The 25,046-nt window shown below is 48.0% G+C and overlaps 10 protein-coding genes across 10 annotated transcripts; 4 read left to right on the plus strand and 6 right to left on the minus strand.

The window, feature by feature from the left end:
* Positions 1–160: 160 nt before the first annotated feature.
* On the plus strand, positions 161–1,921 carry N7466_005221 (RCC1 domain-containing protein; the record flags this gene model as incomplete). The annotated part of the gene is made up of 2 exons (XM_057164618.1): positions 161–1,036; positions 1,097–1,921. 2 exons carry the CDS (start codon positions 161–163, stop codon positions 1,919–1,921), a joined length of 1,701 nt encoding a protein of 566 aa, XP_057023299.1.
* A 595-nt stretch (positions 1,922–2,516) lies between these two features.
* N7466_005222 (Chromosome segregation in meiosis protein 3) lies at positions 2,517–3,431 on the minus strand (the record flags this gene model as incomplete). The annotated part of the gene is made up of 2 exons (XM_057164619.1): positions 2,517–3,150; positions 3,214–3,431. 2 exons carry the CDS (start codon positions 3,429–3,431, stop codon positions 2,517–2,519), a joined length of 852 nt encoding a protein of 283 aa, XP_057023300.1.
* A 280-nt stretch (positions 3,432–3,711) lies between these two features.
* Positions 3,712–4,503, plus strand: N7466_005223 (putative NADH-ubiquinone oxidoreductase 21 kDa subunit; the record flags this gene model as incomplete). Its single annotated transcript, XM_057164620.1, has 5 exons — positions 3,712–3,768; positions 3,822–3,838; positions 3,899–4,104; positions 4,155–4,357; positions 4,435–4,503. 5 exons carry the CDS (start codon positions 3,712–3,714, stop codon positions 4,501–4,503), a joined length of 552 nt encoding a protein of 183 aa, XP_057023301.1.
* A 252-nt stretch (positions 4,504–4,755) lies between these two features.
* On the minus strand, positions 4,756–5,585 carry N7466_005224 (nucleoside deaminase; the record flags this gene model as incomplete). The annotated part of the gene is made up of 5 exons (XM_057164621.1): positions 4,756–4,844; positions 4,895–4,992; positions 5,048–5,256; positions 5,316–5,420; positions 5,493–5,585. The coding sequence occupies 5 exons, from the start codon at positions 5,583–5,585 to the stop codon at positions 4,756–4,758; spliced, it is 594 nt and encodes a 197-aa protein (XP_057023302.1).
* A 471-nt stretch (positions 5,586–6,056) lies between these two features.
* atrA (protein kinase MEC1) lies at positions 6,057–14,957 on the plus strand (the record flags this gene model as incomplete). Its single annotated transcript, XM_057164622.1, has 25 exons — positions 6,057–6,636; positions 6,690–7,354; positions 7,427–7,716; positions 7,773–8,171; positions 8,223–8,375; positions 8,438–8,534; positions 8,627–9,106; positions 9,167–10,651; positions 10,722–11,262; positions 11,313–11,814; positions 11,882–12,188; positions 12,242–12,339; positions 12,394–12,486; positions 12,542–12,703; positions 12,763–12,862; positions 12,918–13,112; positions 13,165–13,453; positions 13,506–13,703; positions 13,756–13,907; positions 13,960–14,048; positions 14,101–14,223; positions 14,297–14,384; positions 14,442–14,526; positions 14,593–14,711; positions 14,766–14,957. The coding sequence occupies 25 exons, from the start codon at positions 6,057–6,059 to the stop codon at positions 14,955–14,957; spliced, it is 7,482 nt and encodes a 2,493-aa protein (XP_057023303.1).
* Positions 14,958–15,249: 292 nt separating this feature from the next.
* N7466_005226 (RNA-binding protein with serine-rich domain 1) lies at positions 15,250–16,217 on the minus strand (the record flags this gene model as incomplete). The annotated part of the gene is made up of 3 exons (XM_057164623.1): positions 15,250–15,674; positions 15,733–15,844; positions 15,924–16,217. The coding sequence occupies 3 exons, from the start codon at positions 16,215–16,217 to the stop codon at positions 15,250–15,252; spliced, it is 831 nt and encodes a 276-aa protein (XP_057023304.1).
* Positions 16,218–16,827: 610 nt separating this feature from the next.
* N7466_005227 (LysM peptidoglycan-binding domain-containing protein) lies at positions 16,828–17,998 on the plus strand (the record flags this gene model as incomplete). Its single annotated transcript, XM_057164624.1, has 2 exons — positions 16,828–17,226; positions 17,306–17,998. The coding sequence occupies 2 exons, from the start codon at positions 16,828–16,830 to the stop codon at positions 17,996–17,998; spliced, it is 1,092 nt and encodes a 363-aa protein (XP_057023305.1).
* A 256-nt stretch (positions 17,999–18,254) lies between these two features.
* On the minus strand, positions 18,255–20,582 carry N7466_005228 (putative AAA family ATPase; the record flags this gene model as incomplete). Its single annotated transcript, XM_057164625.1, has 2 exons — positions 18,255–18,980; positions 19,035–20,582. 2 exons carry the CDS (start codon positions 20,580–20,582, stop codon positions 18,255–18,257), a joined length of 2,274 nt encoding a protein of 757 aa, XP_057023306.1.
* A 954-nt stretch (positions 20,583–21,536) lies between these two features.
* On the minus strand, positions 21,537–22,299 carry srgA (Rab family GTPase srgA; the record flags this gene model as incomplete). Its single annotated transcript, XM_057164626.1, has 3 exons — positions 21,537–21,859; positions 21,938–22,205; positions 22,270–22,299. The coding sequence occupies 3 exons, from the start codon at positions 22,297–22,299 to the stop codon at positions 21,537–21,539; spliced, it is 621 nt and encodes a 206-aa protein (XP_057023307.1).
* Positions 22,300–22,919: 620 nt separating this feature from the next.
* On the minus strand, positions 22,920–25,027 carry N7466_005230 (NCA2 family protein; the record flags this gene model as incomplete). Its single annotated transcript, XM_057164627.1, has 4 exons — positions 22,920–23,154; positions 23,214–23,339; positions 23,406–24,941; positions 25,011–25,027. The coding sequence occupies 4 exons, from the start codon at positions 25,025–25,027 to the stop codon at positions 22,920–22,922; spliced, it is 1,914 nt and encodes a 637-aa protein (XP_057023308.1).
* Positions 25,028–25,046: the final 19 nt, after the last annotated feature.

Here is a 25,046-nt window from a genome sequence, read left to right on the forward strand (position 1 = left end):
GTGTTATTTACGTCTGTGCCTTGGCGGATTCATTTACTTTTTTTTCCACTTTTTATTATTTTCAACGCGTTATTTCCCCTTCCACATTTCTTTACTCTACCAATCCCCTCCCAATTCCCTTAACCTTTCCTTTTTATCAATTCCACATTCCACAGAAAAAATGCCTCCTAAAAAGGCGACCGCTGCCGCCACGAAAAAGCCCGCCCCGAGGGCCGCGAAGACCGCAAACAAGACCGAGGAAACTAAGCCCGCCGAGCCCAAGTCCACTAGCAAGACCGCAACCAAGCCTGTTGCTGCTCCTCGGGGCCGAGGACGCCCAAAGAAAATGACTACCGAGGTCACAACCAAGACTACCAGCAAGACTACTAGCAAGACCACCGCTAAGAAGGGAACGACCGAACCGGCGCGCAAAACCAAGACCGTGGCTACAGCCACCGCCGCGTCGAAGAAGCGCAAGGCCGATGATGAGGAAGAAGAGAAGCCCCGTGAGCTTAAGAAGCCCCGTGTGATTGCTCAACCGCGTGTTGCAAAGCCCAAGGTTGTTAAGGTCAAGGCCGTCAAGCCTAAGGTTGTCATCAACGAAGCTCCCAAGACTCGGCTGAATGTGTTCGTCTGTGGCGAGGGAAGCTCTGGTGAGCTTGGTTTGGGCACGGCCAAGAATGTCATCGACGTCAAGCGACCACGTTTGAATCCGCTTCTCCCTGCCGACAAAGTGGGTGTTGTGCAGGTGGCTGTCGGCGGTATGCACTGTGTTGCCCTGACCCACGACAACCAGATCTTCACCTGGGGTGTGAATGACCAGGGCTCGCTAGGACGCGATACAACCTGGGACGGTGGATACAAAGACATGGATGGTAACAGCGACTCGGATTCTGAAGATGAAGATAGTGGCTTAAACCCCAAGGAGTCTACTCCTACCGGAATCCCCGCGAGCGCCTTCCCCGAGGGAACCATCTTTGTCCAAATTGCTGCTGCCGACAGTGCCAGTTTTGCCTTGACAGATGACGGTCAAGTTTACGGATGGGGAACCTTCCGGGTAAGAAATAAATTCGTTTTGTACATACTCTTCGTGCCATGCTAACCTCATTTCCCTCAGAGCAACGATGGAATCCTCGGGTTTGATGCAGAGAATCGGGTGCAGAACACCCCCATTCTACTCCCCGACTTGAAGAAGATTAAGCAGCTCGTTTGTGGTTCTAACCACGTTCTTGCTTTGAATGACAAGGGAGCTGTCTTCTCCTGGGGCTCTGGTCAGCAGAACCAACTCGGCCGTCGGATTGTCGAGCGCAACAAGCTGCATGGCCTGCAGCCACGCGAGTTTGGACTCCCCAAGAACATTGTGCACATCGGAAGTGGATCCTACCACTCCTTCGCCGTTCACACTTCCGGCAAGGTTTACGCATGGGGTTTGAACAGTTTCGGTGCCACGGCCATTCGCGAGGGTGCTGGTGACGATGAAGCTGCCATTGTGCACCCTGTTGTTGTTAAGTCGCTCTCGGAGCGAAAGATCACACAGCTTTGCGGTGGCTCCCACCACTCCCTTGCTCGCACTGCTGATGGCGAATGTTTGGTATGGGGTCGTTTGGATGGATTCCAGAGCGGCCTGAAGGTGGACTCCCTCAGCGACGATGCCGTTATCAAGGATGAGCGTGGACGTCCCCGCATCCTTATTGAGCCGACCGTTGTACCCGGAATCAATGCCAAGGTCGTCGCTGCTAACTCGGACCACTCACTCGCCATTGATGCCGATGGGCGTGCTTGGTCATGGGGCTTCTCTGCCACCTACCAGACCGGACAAGGCACTCAAGATGATATTGAGGTTGCTACGATCATTGACAACACTGCCGTCCGTGGCAAGCAATTGAACTGGACCGGTGCCGGTGGTCAATTCTCCGTTTTCACTTCGCCTGCTGATCTTTAAATTTTTTATTTTCCTCAACTGCCTCATGTCCAGGTGTTCTCCTTGCCTGCTATCTTTAATATTTGCGATCCCAACTTGACGATATTTTCTTTTTATCCGGAATGTTTCCCAATGGCCAATGCATTTATATCACATTAGCTTCATTTGTTCAATCTCACTTGATTCACAAGTCCACTAAAATTACTTGCTTGACGCACTCGATCTTGAAAGACCATCAAATTTGTTCACCCTTTGACATGCATACCTATTCAGAATATTTTCTAAGCGATACCCGTGCATGGCCCATAAAAACCAGACTGGGACTAGCACTTTATATCAATTTCCAACTTCAATGCTGTGTATTTTGTCCATTTCATTTCAGAAACCACTACACTTGTGATTACCACACAATATAGCAGCAACCTGGATGCTACTACACTGCCCAGGTGCCAGTTTTCCAACTTTGAAGGCAGCGAGTAGGTCAACAAGCCTTTACAATCCAAGATATTACTAAGGAACCGACAGTGGAAGAGGAAACCTCATCCACTTGCTCCTGGGCCAAATAATATTAAATTAGTGAATTTCATCGCTGTCATGAGAACCATTCTTTGTATGATTATAGCCCCATATCGTTCATGGCTTCATATTCGGCATCAAAATCGTCGTTTGCGCTGTTGGGAACTTGCTTCGCCGAGTGTGGCTCCCCTAGCCTCATCTCATCTTCTTCTCTTAAAAGATCCTCTAGATCGTCGTCATCGGGCTCGGGGTGGCTAACGACTTGCTGGGTTGTTCCCTCGGGGTCTGGCATGAACAAATCGAGATCTGGACCACCTGATCCACCCGGTGCCGGCTGTGATATCGATGTGTTTGTCACTTCCGTTGTGCTATCATTTTGACCTGACGAAAGTCTTGTGGGGAGGTTTATGGATTCTGGCATATCTCTTTCAAAAACCTTTCGTTTTTCCTCGTCGATCCATTCTCGACGCATCGTCTGAATTCGTTTGGTGTGACCAAGTTTCTCAATCATAGCCAAACCATCTGAGAATTTTGCGCGAGGGTACAAGTCATCAAGCCAAAGCTGATAGAAATTCAATAGGCGGGTGGCATCCGAAAACTGACCAATCTCTCCCGTTAGCTCCTGTGCGTGCTCTCCAGAGAGATATCGACCGACCTCATGTCCTTTGCCTTTGAATCTAAGCTTGGTCTTAGCTGCGCGGCGTAGTTTGGGGATTCCTGGTTGTGAAAGTAGACTAGATAGAATAATTGTCAGATCAATGTCACCAACGGGAAAGCAGACGAATGCTAGTACTTACCGTGCATCATCTAGCTTTGCAATCGGTTGTCGCTTCTTAGTGATTTTCACTTCTTCGTCCAGTCCGAGTCCGAGAGAGGACGGATCCGCTGCTGGCTTTGCGGCCTCGTTGTTTGACGCGTCTTGATTCCCTTGAAAGAGTTCGTCTAGGCCCACGTCATAGTCGAATAGATCATTGATATCATTGGGGGAACCTGCTTGTTCTCCTGAGGTCTCCATGGGGGATGATGTGGAGTCGAATGGTAATTCGGTAAGAATTGAAGAAAGCAACCCTTCCAAATGACCCTTTGAATGTTCAGTTCCGTATCAATTGTGCATCGATAACCAATTATCCAGTTAACGCGTTCTGGACGCGCCTAGTCAGCAGTATTCTCATTGGTCAATATTGGTGCTGGCCGCCTACATGCGCTAATCCAAAACAGGCTAGTACTGCTACCACCTCCAACTTCCGAACTTCGACTCTGCACAACGCCCGTATCCCACCATATCGATCTTCATCATGGCTTCTACCACCACGGCCATTGTGCCCCCTAAGCGGGCCAATACCGATTACCCGGTATGTGTGTCTCTATCGGATTTACGTTCATACTAGCTAACCGCTTTCTGCAGCTTATCGACTCCGACCCGTACGATCTTCCCCGAAGCGTTCTCCCCCATGTTTAGCTCGACACTTACAATAGCTACAGGCATCTGCGACGTGTTTTCGGATATGCCCGGCCCTCTGATTATGCCGTGGCCGGTGGAATGGCCACAGTCTCTCCCATTGCTTTCTGGGTTATGGAACGAGTGAGCCCGTCGCATGTGGGCCGTGGTGGCTTTGCCCCCGTCATGCGCCTTGCAAGTGCCGTTGGCATCCTCGGTGGTCTTCATGTGCTCTACCAGAGATCTTGCAGTATGTGCGCCGATCAATTGTGCCCTTCTCATATACTAAAGTGCTGGCAGAACGATTCTATGGTTTCACCGAGAACTCCCGGGAGGTGGAGAAGGACATGCGCGAGATGGTCGATAAAGTGAAGAAGGGCGAGCCACTGTACGGTGTCTCGAAGGTGTCCGATTACATTCAGGGTGTTGCTGCCCGTAACTCGCGATACTCCGAGCTCTTCATCCATGTCCTCCCTTGGATCAACATTGTCAACCACGATCAGGTTAGTCCTCGCCAATCTCGGACCCCGTCTTCTTGTATAGATCACCGACTGACTTGTTTGTCTTTTCCCCACTATAGCACGGTGTTGACACTGCCAAGTACTACCAACAAGCGGAGCGGGAATTGGAACTTGAGCGAACCGCCTAGGTTCAACTTGATGATCTCTTTTCACTATTCGTCTCCTGAGTTGATCCCTGGAGTTGCAAAATTTTTGTACACATATCCATTTTTCGTGTGTTTTTTGAAGGCGCAATTTGCAATTACCAATACAAACTTATGTTCTGCTAAAATAATGGCCCCGCTTACTTCCGCAAGCTGCGCTTTGGATATCAAACGTTTGTGCCGACTAGGGTCATTTGGCCGGCCAATGCATTTCATTCATAACTTTTGGACTTCTGCCTACGAAGTCGACGTCTGATTTTCCTCACCATTCTCATTACCAAACTTGGTATTCAGCTCACGGTTCTTCTTTGGTCGAGGTTTGGGAGCTGCCAAACTGTTAATATGGGTTGCTCTCGTCTCCAATTCTGGATCTGACCTTTCTCATTTTCTTGGATGTAAAATCGTCGAAGTAGCATGATAGCTTCGTGTTCAAAAAGCCCACTGTAAACTGGAAATGCGGGATCGATAGCGGCACTGTCATAGGTCAACGGGGAAATCTGAAGCTGGTGACGAAAAAGGGTTCACCTACTCAGAATGGAGAGATAGAACACTACCAGTGCCTCCGAACCGGTCATTGCCACAGCCGTAGTATACACTGCGGATGCGATACTGCTTGAGGGCCGAGGCACACATCACGCATGGCTCAACTGTGACGTAAAGATCCATGGAACTGATAGCCGACCTGGGATAGGTTTGGAGCACCTCTGCGATGGCAAGAAATTCGGCATGGCGGGTTCCCTAGAGATCATCAGTAAAACTGCGGCGAAGAGCTTTCAACAATTATAGAGAGTACTGACATTCATGGACCGATTCGTATCATTCATTCCATACCCCACAATCTGGTCGTTGTGGACCACAACACATCCAACAGGTGTCTCTCCGGCGAGCAGCGCCTTTTCACCCTATATTATCCTTGTTTGAGATCTTGGAATTGAATTGTTTTTTGAAATCCATGGGAAAGCGGAGCTTCTTACCATCGACAAAGCCTGCTTCATAAAATACGCATGTCGGGAATCATCCGCCAACACAGGCATGGTGTCATGTGCTTGCTCGGTAGGTAGATCCATTTTTTGATTTTTTTGATCGCAGTCTGGTGGACGTGTCGAGAGGAAGAGAGGCGGAGCGGTCACATAGGTTGTGGGGTTTCACTCAATCTTGGAGGAGTGAGAGTATGTCTTGAGGTCAACTATTCAATTGTCTAAGATTTTCTACGGAACGATCCAGATACCAGTATGTGCACGCACTACTAACCGCCCACTTATCTTTATGTACACACTCCCATCCAATTCACCCAATAAAAGATACATTTTACTATGCAATATTATATTAAAGACCATTCACAATGGTCTACCTTTGCCAGCTAGTTGTATATGATATATGACCAAATTTCACTGATCTAATGTCATGGTGGGGAGTTGATGCCTTAGGTGTCGATGTCAATATCAACTCCGCGTGCATTTCATCACTCTGCAACGCGCGTGGTACATCCTCAAATATCAAATATCTTAATCCAGATCTTCTAGCCATGTTTAATCAATATGGCAACCAAGAGAAACAACAGTGATCTCGCGCCTGGTAATCCCCAGCCGCCCGTGGAGCCAGCCTCATCCATTCTCGCGGCACATTTCGCCCCTCTGGCAACCCAAGGGCATAATGGCCATCGACTATCGCGAGAAACATTTTCACAACTACGCCAAGAACTTTTGGGAGAAAGGCAAAGTCAAATGCGCGTTGACGAAGGCATCACAGACATCAATAAGCTCGTCTGCATTGTTCTTAAGGCTGGTCTAGATGTGGATCCCAGTACTGACACCCCGGAAAATGACCTGCAGGGCCAAATTTTGGACTGTCTGGATATCATCCAAGCCAGTATCGAGAAAGCTCCCCAGGCACTATGGGATATCTCTGACCCGCTGATTCTGGGCGAGAATGTCGAGGCACCATTATTTGCCTGGCTGACCCTCCGACTGATTAAATTGGCTGGAAACTGGCCCTCCGAGGTTGTTGAGCAAAGAACGCATTTGATACTACACTGTATGGCCAGTCTCCAATCTAAACAAGCTCGCTCATCACCCGTATGCTACGGCATCTCAGCCTTCCTTCGTGCTTGTACCTCGGGTTTGTTCTATACTTCTAGGAATCCCATTGAAACCTGACTAATATCTCAACAGACATTCTATGTGCCCTGGAAACTTTCCAGCGAGGAAGCTTTCGGGGTCCTTCTTCCGCAAAACTGACCTTGCCCGCGACAAACGGGTCACTGGGAGTGGATCTTGAAAATCTGGCTCTTTCCCGCGGTCTCCTAAGAGAAACCATATCTCTGGGGTCTTTCCCCCGAGCAATCATTATTGTTTCTCTTCTTCTAGACTCGATTAGCCCACAAGCTGCAATAGAAGGCTTTCCAAAGGGACGAAGCTTCATTCTTCGCCAGAACCTCCCGTGGGTTTCGAATGGGTACAATCGCTTGCGTAAGGTGGTGGTCAAATGGCTACAGACAGCTGGATCGTCCTTTACTCCGGACGATCAACAGGTCGTCATGCAATTTATGGCATATACACACCGGTTCTGCGTGTCTGACTCATGCGGATCAGCCTTGCGTTCCGATGTATGCTTGGCCTCAACTTGGGCTCAATGCCTAAGTGACATGCTTCCACCTATTGTTCACAGCCAGTTGTATTTTCTTCAAACGGGAATGATTCACTTCATGGAAGAAGCGATACAAGCGGCAACTGGTTCTGAACTCTTCACGCAACAATTGAGGGAAACGATCCTGCCTGCTCTCTCAGAAATCAAGGACAAGGATGGTAATATTTTGCCCATGGAGCTGGATTTATCGGTAATAATCACATCTCTGCTCATCTAGAGTAGTTCTTACTTTTTGATCGAAGCATATCTGACTTTTTGCTAGATTCCAATCAAGTCTCTCGAGGTGGCACTGTTCAATACATCAGCGCTCGCCGAAAAATCCCCCAAGGATTCGTCTGGTCCTCCAACAGCTGAGGTTACTCTCGATCTCCAAAGGCCGGGAACACCTGCCGACGGAATGGATCAAACTGAGGATATGCGAGCGTCAAAACGCATGTGTCTGACTGTCGAGCCTTTGAATAAAAGCTTACGGCATCGGCAAATGGAAAGGCTATCGGAAATGATAAACTACGATGGTAGCAGAGGATTGGCAGGTCTACGCACTGCACTGGAGTGAGTATCTTTAATGGCGCCTATCTCTCGGATGAACTCAACTAAAACGAACCTAGAAGCTCATTTGATGAACTTTCCGAGCCTCAAAAGTCCGATCTGCTGGCCATCATCGGACAGCTTTCATGCACAATCACGGGGAACCTTAAACAGAAGCTCTCAGATGTTGTAGGGCGAGATACAGTATTCTGCGAAACGTGCGATTCAGAACCACACACACCTGAGACCGAAAATGAGAAAGATAAAATCGAATTTGAGGAACTATGGACAGTGTTCAATTCCATACTACCAAAACTCACACGCACACCCGGTCCACGCATAGCTGCGATGGTTTCACTAAGAAGGATTCTGATGCATTCGCCTTGTTTGGATCAAATGCATCTATCGTCATCTGCATCTGGGGAGTTTTGCCTCCATTCTCTTCGAAGTTCTAACCGAGAACTTCGTGTAGCGACCAGGTTCGTTTGACAGCGTCATACTCATGCCGAGCTCTACTGACTGATATATAGCCATTCGGTTGTAGCCTTTGTGCATCCTAACTTACAGTCAGATGTCCGTCGAGCCAACTTTGTCATCCTACTTGAATCGCTCAAGAGTATCTCTGAGAAAAATGACATTCCTTTGCATGAGGCGTGTGTGTTGACACTCTGCTGCCTTGCCAAGTACGTTCCAGCTGTCATGTATTTTTATTCTACGCTTATTCTTATGCTTTTCCCCCTCGCAGGTTCTCAGACGAGGAAGAGAAAAATCTCATCCTTTTGCGCCTTGTGGAGTATCTCGGTCACCCAAACCCATACATATGTGCCGTGGCATACGACGAGGTAAGAAAAACAAACGTCCTATCAGGTCTCTCGGCCTGGTCCATCGTCCTTGCCCATTTGTTTCTAATTTCTCAACCTAATCGGTGTTATAGTTGTCCAAGCTTGCTTTTCAATTTACTTTGACACCTGCTGGCTTATTCCGACCGTATTGGAGATCACTGTCCGTGGCCGTCGTAAAAAACCTCCAGAGTCGCCCATATATGGCCGAACAGCTCTGTGAACTGCTTGGCATGAAGGTTGACAGCTTTTTGCGACTAACCGAAGTACATGTCCTGCCTTACTTGGTCTTGACAAGAAAAAGAGACATCATTGCCAGAATAGGAGCGAGTCGCGACGAAGCCGAATCGCCTTTCGATGTCTGCTCCGAAAAAAACAATCTTGCGGCAATTCTTGCTTTCCTGCTCGCCCAAGAATCTAGCAACCCAGAAGTCATGATCATGTCTCTACTATCAGAGATAGATCCTGCTTTTATTGGACGAACTCTTGCGGAACTGGTCCGTATTGAGCCGATCCTGATTGCTTGCGATTTGCTGAAAAGTCTCGGGGATGCTGGTGAACAAAATAAGGAACGAGTGAGTATATGGTCCCTAGGAAGAGATTTCCGAGCATTAAGCTAAACTTCATGCTCTTAGTTTCATCAAGCACTTCGACGCCTAGCTACATTCGTCCCACGGAAGTCTGCTGCACATGGAGGGGGCTCCTCAAAAAAAGCGAACTTGCTGAGCCACTTCATCGAGGAGCATGTTCTTGGAATCATCACCCAATTTTCAAACGCTATCAATGACGTTCAAGTGCGGCAAACTCTGGCGGAGAAAAGACGCAACATCAAAGCAATTGAGGAAATGATCATTATTGCTCAAGGTCATGTCAGTAATGCGCTACCTCAGGTCTGTGCTTGTCTCCGTTCTGCCCTCGATATTGAGGAATTATGCGGTCAGGCGTTCTCGGCTTGGACAACATTAATCAGCTCCCTCAGTGCCGAAGACCTTGAGCCTCTTATTGACCAGACATTGGCAATCGTGATCAGATACTGGGATAGATTGGCCAACGAAAGCAGAAAACATGCTTATCAGTTAATCGACCATATATTAACCAACCATCCAAACCTCGTGCGAGATACCTTCAATACAATGCCTTCCCTAGCCTCAATCCCTGAGATGGCCGCATTTGAGACTCAGATCAACGAATTGCGGGCGGAGATGGATGTTCGAAGTCGGTTGCTAGCTTTAATTCGCCGCTGTCAGAGTGAAAACGGAACGGTTGTCGAGCAAGCCTTGGCCGAACTACTTCCTTTCTTATCCGAAAACGAGGAGTTCTTGCACATTTCCGCTATTAGTGAGCAGCCGGACCCTGTGATTGCACAGCTCACAAGAGCATTGTTGGACTGCTGTGTTAAGTTTAATACGAATTCAGACAGCATAACATTACTGGCAGCACAATGTTTAGGCCTTGTTGGCTGTTTGGACCCGAATCGAGTCGAGTCAATCAAAGAGAAGAAGGATATTCTTGTTCTGTCCAATTTCGATCGAATGGAGGAGATTGTGGAATTTGTTCTTTTCTTTCTCCAGCATGTGCTTGTCGATGCATTCTTGTCGGCCTCTAACACTAGAGCTCAAGGGTTTTTGGCATATGCCATGCAGGGCCTCCTCAGAATTTCCAACCTACATACAATTGTTACTCAGCGTTCTCGTGACCTTCAGGACGATGAGAAATACCAGCGATGGATGGAACTCCCGGAAGGGATTCGAAATACTCTGACACCATTTCTTACATCGACATACACAGTCACCATCGTTGCCAAAACACCAGAGGTTGAATACCCTCTGTTTTCTGAAGACAAGACTCATGGCGAGTGGCTGCGAACCTTGGTACAGGATCTGCTCCAAATGGGAAGGGAAGACAACGCAAAGCTCATTTTTGCTTTCGGCAGTCGTGTGGTAAAAGGACAAGATATATCAATCTCCTCATTCCTCTTGCCGTTCGCGGTGTTGAACCGCATTGTCGGAGGTACAGTGCAAGAACAGCAAGACATTCAGCTCGAGCTCATCAAGGTCCTTTCACATCCTCTCCCCGATACAAATAACAACGCTCGTGAAACAATCATAAGCTGCAGTCAGGTAAGATTTCCCCAAAAGCTGTGACGTATACAACTTTGGCAGTTGCTAATGACAATTCCATCATGTACAGAGTGTTTTCGAGGTTCTGGACTACTTGTCGCGGTGGCTTCAGGGGAAAAAGAAGCAGCTTAATAGCTTAGGCCACCAGCCTAACCAGTCGAGTCGTTCTCGTGGAGATACCGGTCGAGAACTCCTCGTCGACAAATACTCGTCTCAGATCAAGTCTGTCGAGGCCATTCTGGCTGCAATCCCACCTGAAATCATATCAAAACGCTCCATGGAATGTAAATCGTTCTCTCGCGCTTTGTTCCATTGGGAGCAGTATATTCGGAGATGTACCGCACAGCCGGACTCCACGGAAGGTTCTGGCTCGGATGCGCTTTATCAGAGATTGCAAGATATCTATAGCCAAATTGATGAGCCGGACGGAATAGAAGGTATATCCAGCTATTTGTCCGGGCTCAATGTTGACCAGCAGGTTTTGGAGCACCGAAAGGCGGGCAGATGGGCCACCGCACAGAGTTGGTATGAGCTTCAGCTTGAAAAGGAACCTGAAAATTTAGAGGCGCAGTGGAATCTTATCACTTGCCTGAAGGAATCAGGTCAACAAGGTATTTCCTGATCGAAAGCTCTCATTTTATCGCCTGCTCACCTCTTTCAGATGCCATTCTCACCCGTTTCGAAGCCGTCAAAGATAAAGATGCTGCAACTTCACGACTCCTGCCATTCGCAGTAGAAGCATCTTGGATCACAGGTAGATGGTCCAAACTCAAAGGCTACCTTGAATTATGTGCCGAGAAAGGGACTGGTGACTTTAACGTGGGCATTGGCTCAGCTCTCTACACTCTTCAAGGGAGACATGAAAACAATGATGCTTTGTTGAAGGAGAAGTCAGAGACATTCACAAAAACAATTAACCAGCTCAGACTCAATATTGCAAAGTCATTGACGGCAAATTCTGTCACTTCATTGCAATCATGTCATGACGATATGCTTCGCCTACATGCCTTGGCAGATGTGGAAGCGATAGCCAATGCGGGAACCGGGGAATCCTCATATCCAGACTTGCCCTCTGCCCTGAAACGACGTTTAGATGTCTTGGGGGGTTATATTGCCGAAAAGCAGTATCTGCTTGGCATCAGACGAGCGGCGATGGAACTAGCGTGAGTTGATTCCAATATCCTCATCGAATTCTATAGACTGGCTAATTTTCTTTCTCTCATTGAACAGGGGAGGCTTCGTCGATTCCGACATCTCTGCTGCTTGGCTTACCAGTGCCCATCTCTCACGCAAAGGAAAATTCACCAGCCAGGCTTACCATTCTATGCTTAACGCAGCTAGGCTTAAAGATCGGTCAGCCACCATTGAACATGCAAAACTACTCTGGCAAGATGGACACCATCGAAAGGCAATTCAGACCCTCGAAGGGGCTATTTCTGTGAATGAAGCCACTCCGGCAGCATCCAATGCAGTTGAATCCCAGGCAGCCTCCTTTGTCTCTAGCCGTGGACAGAAACAAAATGATGTTCCTGCAAGGGTTTGTCTCCTCTGCTGAAGTTATGCAAATGTGAAAATGCTAAATTTCATTAGGCTCATCTTATGCTGGCAAAATGGACTGATAGAGCCGGCCAGACTCACTCAGAGGCCATTGTTCAACGATACCGAGAAGCCATCAAGCTGTACCCAAGGTAAGTTTTAACATTTTGTAACTTGAGATGCCCGTTTCTAACAACTCCATATAGGTGGGAGAAAGCCCATTACTATTTGGGTAAACATTACAACAAGATCCTTGACTCTGAGAAAGCGAAACCTATGGGCAAAGAAGCTCAAATATAGTAAGATCTCAAGACTTTGATGCTGTATATTTTTCGAAACTAACAGCTTCTTCAGTTTGAGTGGAGAAGCTACCAAGTTGGTGATTGACAATTACTTACGCTCTCTAACCTATGGCAGCAAATATGTTTTCCAGACCCTGCCAAAGCTTCTCACCCTTTGGTTGGAGCATGCCTCCATCGTTGATCAGCCCATTGATCCCAAAAGAGGAGACAATGAGTGAGTGACTATTCGTGCAAAATATTGAGCAAGCTGAACTAATAATTCAAACCCATTAGGGCGTTCCAGAAACATACACAAGCGAAGCGGCAGAAAAGTTTGGACGAGATGCATGCCCAATTGAAAAAATACATCTCATCCCGTCTCCAGCCCGCTTTGGTATGTCAAATATACTGCTGCCACTATGAAAGTTGAAGCTAATGGTGATGTGTAGCTTTTTACAATCCTGCCTCAGGTGGTAGCCCGTATCTGTCACCCTAACAACACGGTCTACGACCTTTTGACTAGAATTGTGACCAAGGCCGTCCACTACTTTCCCCAGCAAGGTCTATGGACAGTCCTCGCAGTGGTCAAATCTTCGACTAAGGATCGGGCATCGAAGGGTTATAACTGTCTCCAGAAGATCACAGTAAGTGAGATAACTGGGCACTACTTGGAAGTTACTAAGCCAATAATTGCAGGAATTTACCACCAAACACAAAGTGGACATTTCGTCTGCTGAAATCCGCCGCATGATCACCTCTGGTCAAAAGTTCTCAGAGGAGTTGCTTCAGCTATGCCTCGCGCCCGTGGAGGATAGAGTCAGTAAGGTCCAGCTTTCTCGCAGTCTTGGCTTCAATCACAAGGTTGCCCCTTGTCGACTCGTCGTGCCCTTCCAGGCTATGTTGATTCCGAGTCTCCCTGCAAGCCATGATGCGGAGTATCTGAAAGGATTCAGAGCGTTCCCCCGGGATCCGACAACAATTGAAGGTTGGTAACGTTGTCCGAAATTCAGCAGATCCTAGCTGACCTGCTGCTCTAGCTGTTTTGGATGAGGCGCATATCTTGAACTCGCTTCAAAAGCCTCGCAAGATTAGTATTCGAGGCTCCGATGGAAAGATTTACAATGCACTTTGTAAACCCAAAGATGATCTTCGAAAGGACCAGCGTCTCATGGAATTCAATAACATGATCAATCGGTTCTTGAAACGGGATGTTGAGGCCAGCAAACGAAGAATGTGTGAGTAACTTTCATAACCCCAGCTGCTTAAATACTACATTCAATGGTCAAGCGCTAATTCAAGAAACCCAAACTACAGACATCAAGACCTACGCAGTGACCCCGTTGAATGAAGAATGTGGCCTGATCGAATGGGTGGATAATCTGCGCACACTGAGAGACATCATAGTCAAGCTTCTACGCGAGCGAGGAGTTGCACCAAATGTGGGTTGATCTACTCGCAAGGATTTCGAGACCTTGACTGACGAAAACCCAGTACACTGAGATTAAGCACTATCTCAACGAGATTTGCTTAGACCGATCAGGTTCCAAGCTACCTCTGTGGGATTCTAAGATTCTGGTCAAGTACTATTCCCCTGCCCTGGGCAATTTCCTGGTTATGTCTAACCGCATATAGGCTTCCTCCTGTTCTCCATGAGTGGTTCATCGAAATGTTCCCAGAGACCGAAGCGTGGTTCACCGCAAGATTGCGATACACAAGGTCTGCGGCGGTGATGTCGATGGTTGGATATGTCCTAGGGTACGTGTGTCTACTACTTTGTCTCATGGCCTACGCGGCTCTCGCAATGTTCATCATACTAATACTCTAAAAGACTTGGAGATCGACATGGAGAGAACCTGTCATTTGAGGAAGGCACAGGAGGGATCCTGCATGTTGATTTCAATTGTCTATTCGACAAGGTAAGCGGTTGAAAACTCTGGTAGTCGCGACGAGACAATGCTCATTCAAGTTCCTAGGGTCAAACATTTGAGAAACCCGAAGTCGTTCCATTTCGACTGACGAACAACATGATTGATGCTTTTGGTGCTTATGGGTACAACGGTATGTTATATCACGGACTGATCCTAAAGTATCAAGTTGCTAAATCGGCATGGTCACAACACATAGGACCCTTCCGACGCACCTGCGAAATCACTCTCAGTCTCCTGCGACAAAACGAGGATTCGCTGATGACCATTCTCGAAACTTTCCTTCATGATCCAACCACCGACTTCATCGGAAAAAGGGTAGGTCTTGTTTCCACATCAGGTCGAGGCCCTGTTGCTAATCTCGTTTTCTAGCGTCGTAATCCCACGAACGTCCCTGACACACCGGTCGGTGTCCTGGAAGATGTTCGTAACAAACTCCGCGGTTTCATGTCTAAGCAGCCCATCGCCCTATCCGTGGACGGACAGGTAGATGAGCTAATTGTACAGGCAACCGATAAGAAGAATCTGGCGGCCATGTACATCGGATGGTGTGCCTTCTTTTGAGCACTCTATGGTCTCCATAAAAAGACGAACGACGAAAGATAAAAAGGATTTTGCTTTCTTTACCTGCATGCAAGGCGTCAATGGCATAGGAAAGGTTGTCGGTAATAACTTTCTGGTTTGGAATTTGGAATATAATGATTTTTTTCTTCTTTCTTTTTTTCTTGGACTTAGCGATGTCAAAAACTTCAAGGCGTCATCCAATTTGGTCCTTCACAAATACCAATGCTGATGTAGCAGATAAAACTCAGATAATTTTGTTTAATGTCTCATGTCGAACGGGCGAAGTCTCAATTTAATGTCGATTCCGGCTCCGGCTCCTCCTAGGACTGCGACTCCGGTCACTGTGGCTGTAGTTACTGTAGCTGGGACTTCGGCGCCGGTGCTGATGAGGGCTTTCTGGACGGGCGCTTCCTCTTGGTCTGGGTGATCGTGATCGTGAGAAAGATGGCGGTCGGTACGAATCATGCATCTCGCCAGGCCGGGCACGACCCTGTCTCCTCGGAGGAGATTTCGCATGTGAACCCTTGCCAAATTTTGGCTGTCGGCCTCCATTGCGGATAGCTGGTGGTGGTGATTGTGAAAAGTTGCGCCGGGGGAGAATTATGGAAACGTTCAGAACAGCACCATCAAGCTGGGCTTCGTGCATATGGGCAATGGCTGCCTCAGCATCGGCGGGATCGTAGTAGAGGATATAGGCAGTTCCGCGGTTATGCATAACTAGGAAGAAACGTCAGTCACTGATGCGCAGGCATGGGGCTGCTGACAGGTAGCTTACAGGCTCCGTTCATGGGGAGATCAAGGTTTTCGATATCGCCAAAGTCGCCAAATATCTCTCGAAGGTGAGCCTCGGTCACATTCTTGGTCAATTTCTCAACCACAATCTGTATCTATCAGTTAGCAATTCAGGGGATTTTCGGTGGGAGGTGGGAGGCGGGAGGGGGCAAGGCAAGCGAATTCAAGGCAGACCAACCTTTGCGCTCCGGGGGGACTTAAGTCTCGACTGGGCGAACGACTGTAACTCCGACTGCGGGTGCGGCTACGGCTGTGACTGCGGTAGCGTCGGCCACCTTTGCTGCGCTCACGGGAAGGCGATCGAGATCGAGAGGGGCTTCTTGTACGTCGGTCACGGCGACCTGCATCGGGAGACGGACTGCGGGTAACACTGCGAGGTCGCGAGTCACGAGATCTCGAGCGCGAGGACCGCGATGGAGCCCGGTCGTGGGAAGGAAGTGGTGACCGATTACCGAACCGCGGAGACATGTTGTGAGTTTTATTTGACGTGGTGGTAAGGAAGTAAGGGAAGCTTCACGTTGCGGCGTGACGGCGATACGATTGCGAGTCCGCCGCTCGAATGCGCTAACCGGATTAAGTAATGACCTTAAACAGGTCACGTGCTTATTGAGATTGTACATTGATCTGTATTATTAGGTAATCCATGAGTAATACATAGTATAAATCAACACATGAGATTAATGTTTATTCCTCGACTACCCTTTCTCCTCATTCCTTCCTTCGGTCTTGAGGCTCTGACTTGATTTTTCTTCTTTCTTTCACTTGTTTCTTTTAATAAAATCAAAGATATGGGTTTGCCACTAAGAACAATACTATGTGGCCAAGTACCACGGCTAGAACAATACTAACGTTCGGTCATTGTTGATGCAGGCTGACACACTTCATGTGTGTATACTTCTTTATTTCTATCGTCAAAGCTAAGATATGATGCGTGCAGGTGATTGACAGATTGCTACTACACTTCCAATGTTGCCTATGGATATAAAAAAGACTACAATCCCACATTGACTTGACAGACAAGTCTTGCAGTAAATTACAACTTACAAGTTGGATACGAAGCTTTCAGTCGTTATCAAAAATGAAGACTTTATTCACTATGCACTTAGGTATCCTGGTTCTGATGATGATGACAGCAACGGCCCTTTCTTCGAAGGCGCGGACTGCATCAACTGTGCCACAAGTTGGCAGTGATGGCATTTGCTACACTTACACTGTTGAGCCCCACGATACTTGCACAAGTATTGCTCTGGCATATGCAATCACCGAAGCCGAAGTTGAGAAGTACAACAGTGACACATGGGGTTGGACGGGTTGTGACAATATCTACCAAGGAGATTTTATCTGCCTCAGCTCAGGTGATCCCCCAATGCCCGTTGCCCTCCCTGCAGCCACTTGTGGTCCTCAGGTTCCAGGTACGGCGAGACCGAAAGATTACTCGGAACTGTCTTCATTGAATCCATGTCTCACAGGCAAATGTGTAAATTTATCCCTCAAATCTTCTTTCAAACTTCCGAGTACTTACAATGGTTGCTTACTTACTTTCTTCTTCTACCTAGTGCATCATGGGGGGCGTATGTTCTACCTCATGTAGCTCAAGCAACTGCATCTCCGGCTGTGACAAAGATGCAGATCAAACAACGGCCAGCAAAGCGGATGCCACCACTGCTGTCAAATCGAGTACTACAGCTGAGCATGCATCATCCTCAACCAGCACCACCAGTACCAAATCCACAACTAAATCCACAGCCACAACTGAGCATACATCGTCAACCAAGACCACCAGTATCACATCCTCAATTAAATCAACAACTACGACTGAAAAGAAATCTTCAACCAAGACCACCACCGCGGTACCAGCTGCAACCGGAACTGGGCTTTGGACCCTTGCCGCCTACACAGGAACACAATGCGATGGCGAATATTTTGTGCTTACTGGGAACAGCTTAGCGGACAGTCGATGTCTCAGCCTTCATGAAGGTCTCAGCTTTGAGACAACAGATGGCGTTAGCTGTGGATATTATTATGATGGCGGTAACAATTATACCGATTGTGAGAACAGTCCAAAAGAAGTGTGGGTATATTCGTGGAGTTTAACCGGGGGCACCTGTGTGGCCTATACAGATGGTTGTGGCACTTCTGATTACAATACTGTGGATGTTCCCTCGGCTACTGGCTGTCAAGCTGAGGGATACCTGCATAATATGCACTACTATATGATCTGGACCTCGTTGATGTGCCAGGTTTCCTAGTTGGAACCTTGTACCTCGATAACATTGAAGAAAGTGGGAGAATGGCGTTGTAAATGCACTTAGTTGTAGTATGTCTACATATGGGGGGTGTTCAAATTTGAATGTTCAAGGGTGAAAACATTTTTTAAATGCTGTTGGAATGTTAATTCCAAGGTTCCTTTGGAGGTTGAGGTGTGGAAAAACCTCAACATACTAGTCAGAAGCTGTATATATTTTCATTATGTATGAGTTCTTTAGAACATCCATGGATGCACCTCTATTTCTGGCCATCTCGCCATTCCTCATATTCACGAATGACACTGTCCGTGATTTGTCGTCGCACTTGGCCCAAGGCGTATTCGAAATGCTTCAATTGTACGTCTTGCTCTTGACCCGTTTCCTCCTCCTCGTCCAATGCGGCATCACCAGCAGTTTCACAGATACTTACAATCTCCGCACCAGAGTAGCCCTCAGTATGAGTAGCCAATTCGTCAAGATCAACGTCCGGGTGAATGACAGATTTGCTAGCCCAGATACGCAAGATTTCTTTTCTAGCCTCGAAGTCTGGCGGTCCAATGTAAAGGATGTTGTCCAGACGACCTGGGCGCATTAGTGCGGGGTCAAGGACATCTGGCTTGTTGGTGGCTGCGACAACCAGTACGTTTCGTAGTTCCTCAATACCGTCCATTTCATTGAGAAGGGTTGTCAGAACGTTGACGCCTCCTTGGGAAGTACTGCTGCGGCGTGCGGCGATGGCGTCGATTTCATCGAAGAAGATGATACTAGGTCGTGCAGCGCGGGCTTTGCGGAAGATCTCTCGCAGTGAGCGCTCGGACTCGCCAACGTACATGCTCAGAATTTCGGCACCCTTGACGGCCAAGAAGTTCAAGCCTGCCTCAGTAGCTAGAGCTTTGACAGTGAGGGTCTTGGAACATCCAGGTGGACCGTACAAGAGAACACCCTTTTTGCTCTTAACGTTGAGACGCTTCATGCGTTCGGGGTGCTGTGAAGTATGATAAGTTTCATGAATAGTTTAAAATGAATGGGTAAATCTTACCTTGAGGGGTCTTTCGACGGCCTGTTGCAGACGCTTTTTGATATCGTGCTGCCCACCAATGTCGGACCATCTCACCGTAGGCGTCTCCAAGAACACTTCACGCATGGCAGTAGGGCGGATCTCCTGCAGCGAGGACCATATGTCGGATTCACGAATCACCAGGTCGATAGCGACACCACCACTTCCTTCACTTTCGGCATCGCTGCCAATGTCCAACTTTTCAAAGGTTGGTAAAGGCTGAGCCGTAGATGGGGCAGCAGATCTTTGTTCGAGCATTTGGCGTTGGCGTGCTTTCCGGCAAATTAGCTGAAGCAAAGCAAACAGATCAGCTCCAACGTATCCATGGGTCTTTTCGGCAAGCAGATCAATCAAGGCATCGGTGAGACCTGCGATTGTCGGTCCACGAATCGCACGCAGGATTTCACCCCGGTCCTGTGCTGTGGGAACCTGTATCTCAATCTCTGTTCCAAATCGATGAGGGGTTCTGAGCGCATCATCGACATTGTTGGGGTGTCTGGTAGCAGCTATTACCATAACCGACTCGCTCCTGAGTCCATCAAGGCACTCACATAGGACCGAGGCGAGGGAGGAAGAGTCCAGGGAAGTTCGCTTGGGAGCGACAAAGTCTAGCTGGTCAATGATGATCACACTAGGCTTGGAGCGAGCGGCGTCTTGGAAAATAGTACGCAGTTTCTTTTCACCTTCACTGGTACTCCGTCCGAGAGAACCAGTCCCGATTTTAAAAACTTGTCGCCAGCCAGCCTTCTCAATTTGCTGAAGGAGGGACGTTTTGCCTGTTCCTTTGGGTCCATAGAGAAGAATACCACGACCATGCTCATAGAAAGAGGGCATTGTAGGTTTAAGCAAATCGACATTGAAGTCCGATAGACTTTCGTTGATATCACCAATCTGTCGTGAGAGTCCACCGAGTCCATCGGCACTAACCTGGATTTCGTGGGAAATCACCTCTGGCGCTTCTACTTCCGTGCCGATAGAGATCTTGGTGGCATTTGTAAAGCGGAAGATTGTGTGGTTTGAACTCGGGGATGCGGAACGGATGTTGACCACCTGGAAGTTTCTGCGCTGGCCCTTAAGCTCAAGCTCAAATACCAAGCCCTTGGTGATAACCTCAGATCTCAAGAGCTGGAATTCCAATGTCCATTCCCAGTGACACCGCTCCTCTGCCGGGATTGGACCGAATCTTTCGATCTTCTCGGGGTCAGAACATTCAATCATAACGACCGATAAGATCTCCTCCAATGGCCCATCAGTTCTGGTAATGGCAATCTTTCCTCCGACCTTAATTCCATAGCAGTCTTGGAGAGCTTTTGATGTTTGCACTACTGTGCTCTGAATGTTTTCCGTCGCAGTCCAGGCAATCGCGGTCTTCGGAGGTCCCTCGGCATGGGATAGAATACAAAGATCATCGGCGCGAAGTCTTAAGGCAGCCAGGGACGAGGAGGATAGGTATACACGGAATGCATCTTTGTAATCACTTCTTGCTTGTTTCGACAATGGTCGTACAGTGAAGCTGCGAACGTCGGCCATGGTGCTCGGTTGCTTGAGTCAAGGAAGCTGGCGGGTGGTTGATCGACGGTATAAATTTTATGTAGTAATTTGAGAGAAAATATATCAAAGGCAACTTGAAGGCATGCGTCTTGCAGTTGTTTCCAGTGCCCACGTCTTGAGGGGTGGTTCGTACTGGCGCAAACGACGATATTGTACCAGGCGAATGCTTCTCCGCGGGGTGGTAGGGATCGGGGATTTTGCTGGTGCAGCAAAGAGTTGCAAGATAGCTGTCTGGTGAGGACCAGTAGCAATTGTAAGTAGCGACAGTAGCCCTTGGGTGTAAAACAGAGGCCGAATAAATGAAATTGAGAAATTGGAAATAAATTCTGGTGGGGATCTTATCAGTGGGCTGATAACCCCCCCCCCAAAAGTGGGCCGCAGTAAAGTGTGCAGGAGTTCATCACTTTAAATCTTCAAGTATGGAGTATATTAAACAGAGGAAGCATGAGCCTTGGAATATAAGCATACATTAATATATGTGTCATTGTCAATTTAATATAATAAAAATGTATGAATAGAGAATCAAAAACAACCATTTACTAGACATCTATCTCCAGTGCAGTTCATCTGGACATACAAAACTCGACCAAGTTACCACAGGCTTATAGACAGGTGTTTATGATACTGGGAAACAGGGGCCCAATTCTCCACAGAAACTGGACATTCAGATCTTAACACGTGAAATTGCAGGCAAAAGGATATGTGGCAGGTTGCGCAGGTAACGACTTGCGAATACAAGAGAACAAAAAACACACATACACGCGCAAGTTCCGAAGTGAGGGACAGAAACACCGAAGGAAAAAAAAAGGAAAGAATAATAGGGAGATAAAAAACAAGGAAGAAATGGGCAGTGGGAGAGATAGAAATATGGAGGAGGTTGAGGGGGAGAGAGAGAGAGAGGGAGAGGATTGCAGGGAGATGGTGATACAGGGTTTAACAACACTTTCCTCCGCTGCTACCGTTCAGGCCGGAGCCCGACTGATCTATACTGACTCCCTGAGAGCCCGATTGTTCGGTCTTCGAGGTATCCATGCCCTTCTTGATGTCCGATGCGAGGCTGAAGAAAGCCTTCTCAATGTTGATGTTGTTCTTTGCGGAGACCTCGAGGAAAGGAATGCCAAGTTCATCAGCCAGCTGTTGTCCCTGCTCGGTGGAGACAACCTTCTTCTCCTCCCAATCGCATTTGTTTCCAATAAGGATCTTGTGTACGCCTTCACTGGCATGTTGCTCGACGTTGGAGAACCAGGTGCGGATGTCTTTGAATTAAGAGAAAAGAGGTTAGTCATAATTCTGAACTAAATCTCTTGGTGAAAAAAAGGGGGTATATCACTCACTTTGGAAAGACCGCTCATCGGTCACATCGTAGACAAGGAGAATACCCATTGCACCACGGTAGTAGGCCGTGGTGATGGTACGGAAACGTTCTTGACCAGCAGTATCCCAAATCTGCAGCTTCACCCTCTTGCCATCTAGCTCAATCGTACGGATCTTGAAATCGATACCGATGGTGGTGATGAAAGAAGGGGTGAAGGAATCTTCGCTGAAACGCAGGAGACAGCAGGACTTGCCTACGCCCGAGTCACCGATCAACAAAAGCTTGATCTACAAGATAGAGTTCATTTAGTTCATGTAACTCCAAGTTAGAACACCTCACAAGGGCACATACCAAAAAGTCATAGTTCCTTGTACCGGCCATGTTGGCTAGTTTTTGTGTTCGTTAGAACCGGCAAGAATGGGTATTCTGAGATAGGAGACGGGCTGGATTGGCGGCGGTTTCCACCAATATTGGAACTGAGAGTATAGGCTTGGATCGAGAGAATGCGAAAACGCGGGAATAGGTGGTCCAAGGAGGTTTGAAGCGTAAATCAGGTATTGGTAAGGCGCTTGGGTCGTGGGTGGGATTCCGTGTTTCCAGGGACAATATCAGGAGCGTCTGGTGCAAGATGCAGGTCGGCCACCAACGAGATGGAAGCGAGTAAGATGAAGACTTCGGGGGTCAGAAAATTCACAGAAGAAGTTTACAGATCAGAGCAGACAACCTTACGTCGACTGTTAAAAGAGGGGAAAATGGGAGATGTGGTCAACACCTAGGTGGAGTGTGATGACGGTACGGTCGATGTCCCCCCGGGTTACATAATCTGGTATTGGGTACATTCTCCCCGTTTTACTGTAACTTTCTTATTTCAACCTTGAGATCTTGCGATTTCTATGTGATATGTACACAAATAGTTGGAAGTGACTCTCATTTATCGAGTACTAAAAAGGTTAGTTGAATCTCTCTTCTTCCCTGTATTACTCCCAAGTTCAATATCCGACCTAGTTGAAATAGGTCCATCGGATCCTCTCCACCACCCGGAGCTGCTTGGTGACTCCCCCTTGAATATCCAAGAGATCTTCAACGTCCTCTCGGAATTCCCGATATTCCAAACCTCCAAGCACGGTCTTGACATGCTGGAGTAATGCCTCGGCTTCACAGATCAGTCGTCCCGAGTCCTTGTAGGAAATCACTTCGTTGGTCACGGAAGCAGATGTCAGGATTCGTGTCACATTCCTGCAGGCTTATATTAGCATATTGATGATCGATCATGTCTGTAAGTAGTAACAGCTTACCGTAGTCCTCGTCTCAGCTGATACCGCTTCTTGCCTTGTCGTAGGCCTCGTCGGTTACTGAAGAGTCCTGCCACCCACTGCAGGGAGGTGTAAGAGACTAGAATCCCTGGAGTGAGACCAATAAATCTGCGGAGCATTAGGCACAGCGTTCGTCATAATCAATGAAAGATAGAGATCCCAAAAAAAACCTACCCAAAGACAAGTTCTTGACTCTTTAGCAAGGCGTTAATTCCGCTGATTGCAATTTCCACATCGACCTTGGTCTTCTGGATCTGGATCAGAAGAGCACGAACCAGGTCACCTCGAACGGTTCCACTGAATGGTGCCCGCAGATCCCTTTCGTATGCCTTCAAAACTGGCGTCAGGTCTCCTTCCTTGACTGCGTTCGCGATGGCCGCCGTGCTCTCTGCGGTCGGCTTGCCTTGACTTGGGTCTGGCCGATCGCGGACAAAATCAATGACCATCCGCTCCAAGCTGGCGCGATCAGCCATCAAACTGTTCTTACTCATGATGGCAATCTCACTTTTGTCATCATGTCTAATAGTTCCGATGAGCTTATGAACCGGACGAATCACCCAATTTCCTCCGAAGTCAATAATGGTGGAGCCGATGTTTCTAATCCAGTCGATTATCTCGTCCTGGCGACGAATCAAGACCTTCAATGATATGCTACTCGAAAGTAATGCCACTGACAAAGGTAGCCAGTATCGCATGATTCTCGAGGGGCGCCCGTAGGTTCCAATCGACGAGGTTATAGATGTTTTATGAGTAGGCAGCCGCTCACGGAGAACGAGGATTAGGCGCTGGATTAGGTCCGCAGGCTGGTGAGTGGGCGATGACCCATAGTTTTGGACTTGCACGCTAGTCAGGTCCTTTTCAACGGCTTGGAAGACGTATTGCTCAAACACTTCCGTGTCTGATTGCTTCAACACATGTTGAAGAATTGCTTCTGTGAGATGCACTGTTTTCGATACAGCCTCTTGCCACTGTTCCGGTTCATTCGAGCTACTGGCGAGGTCATCGGATTGGAAGGCATGCCAATGTTCCATGAGAAGTCCCAAGCTGCTTGTGTGAACATCCTTAAGAGCGATCAGACGATCTCTCTTCTGTCTAATCTCCGCTCGGCAAGACCGAATGGGTAAAGACCAGTTCAATGTGCCCGGGTGCTCGGACATTCCACGCAAGCTTTGTCGGGCAACTTGATAGAATTGTCCCCACCGTGCCGCAAGAGACTCTGAGATGGATACCTGAAAATCACCGTGGGATCTATGGTCAGTGTAGATATCTAGGGACCAGTGCCATAGTCGAGCGGGCGAGGTTTGCGCCGCATAGAGACCACTAGACCATACTGAGCCCAGGACTTCATCCCAATAGTAGATCTCCTCTTGTAGCTGAATCGTTTGATCTAGTAAAGCGTGCATGACTAAGCCTGACGCCTGGACGGCGGCTTTAGCGGCCACCAGCCATAGATAGTCTGGCACATACTTCTCGGGCTTGCCCTCGAGGGCCCCGGGAAGCAGATGATGTGAGAGAGTAGGATCCGACAGCAGCTCCACTAAATTGGCAGCTGGCAGGAGAGATTGTGTCTTTGAGGTCACGGAGATTGAATTGATCACATTCTGGAGTCGGTGAACATGGTGACTGGGGGCCTCGACCGCGTCGAACCGTTCGGGAAGGATTATTTTTTGTTGGAGACGGTCTAGCTGAATATTCAGACTACACGCATTCCTATTCGCAGAGGAAGAAGAGCGAGAGAGTCAGCTAGGCTTCCACAATTCCAAAGTGATATGATCTTACTCCTGAACAATCGACATGGCGCGTGCGATCAAAGCA

This window comes from Penicillium verhagenii (assembly GCF_028828195.1).
Source record: "Penicillium verhagenii strain IBT 33310 chromosome Unknown utg000005l_segment0_segment0, whole genome shotgun sequence".
Taxonomy (NCBI): Eukaryota; Fungi; Ascomycota; class Eurotiomycetes; order Eurotiales; family Aspergillaceae; genus Penicillium; species Penicillium verhagenii.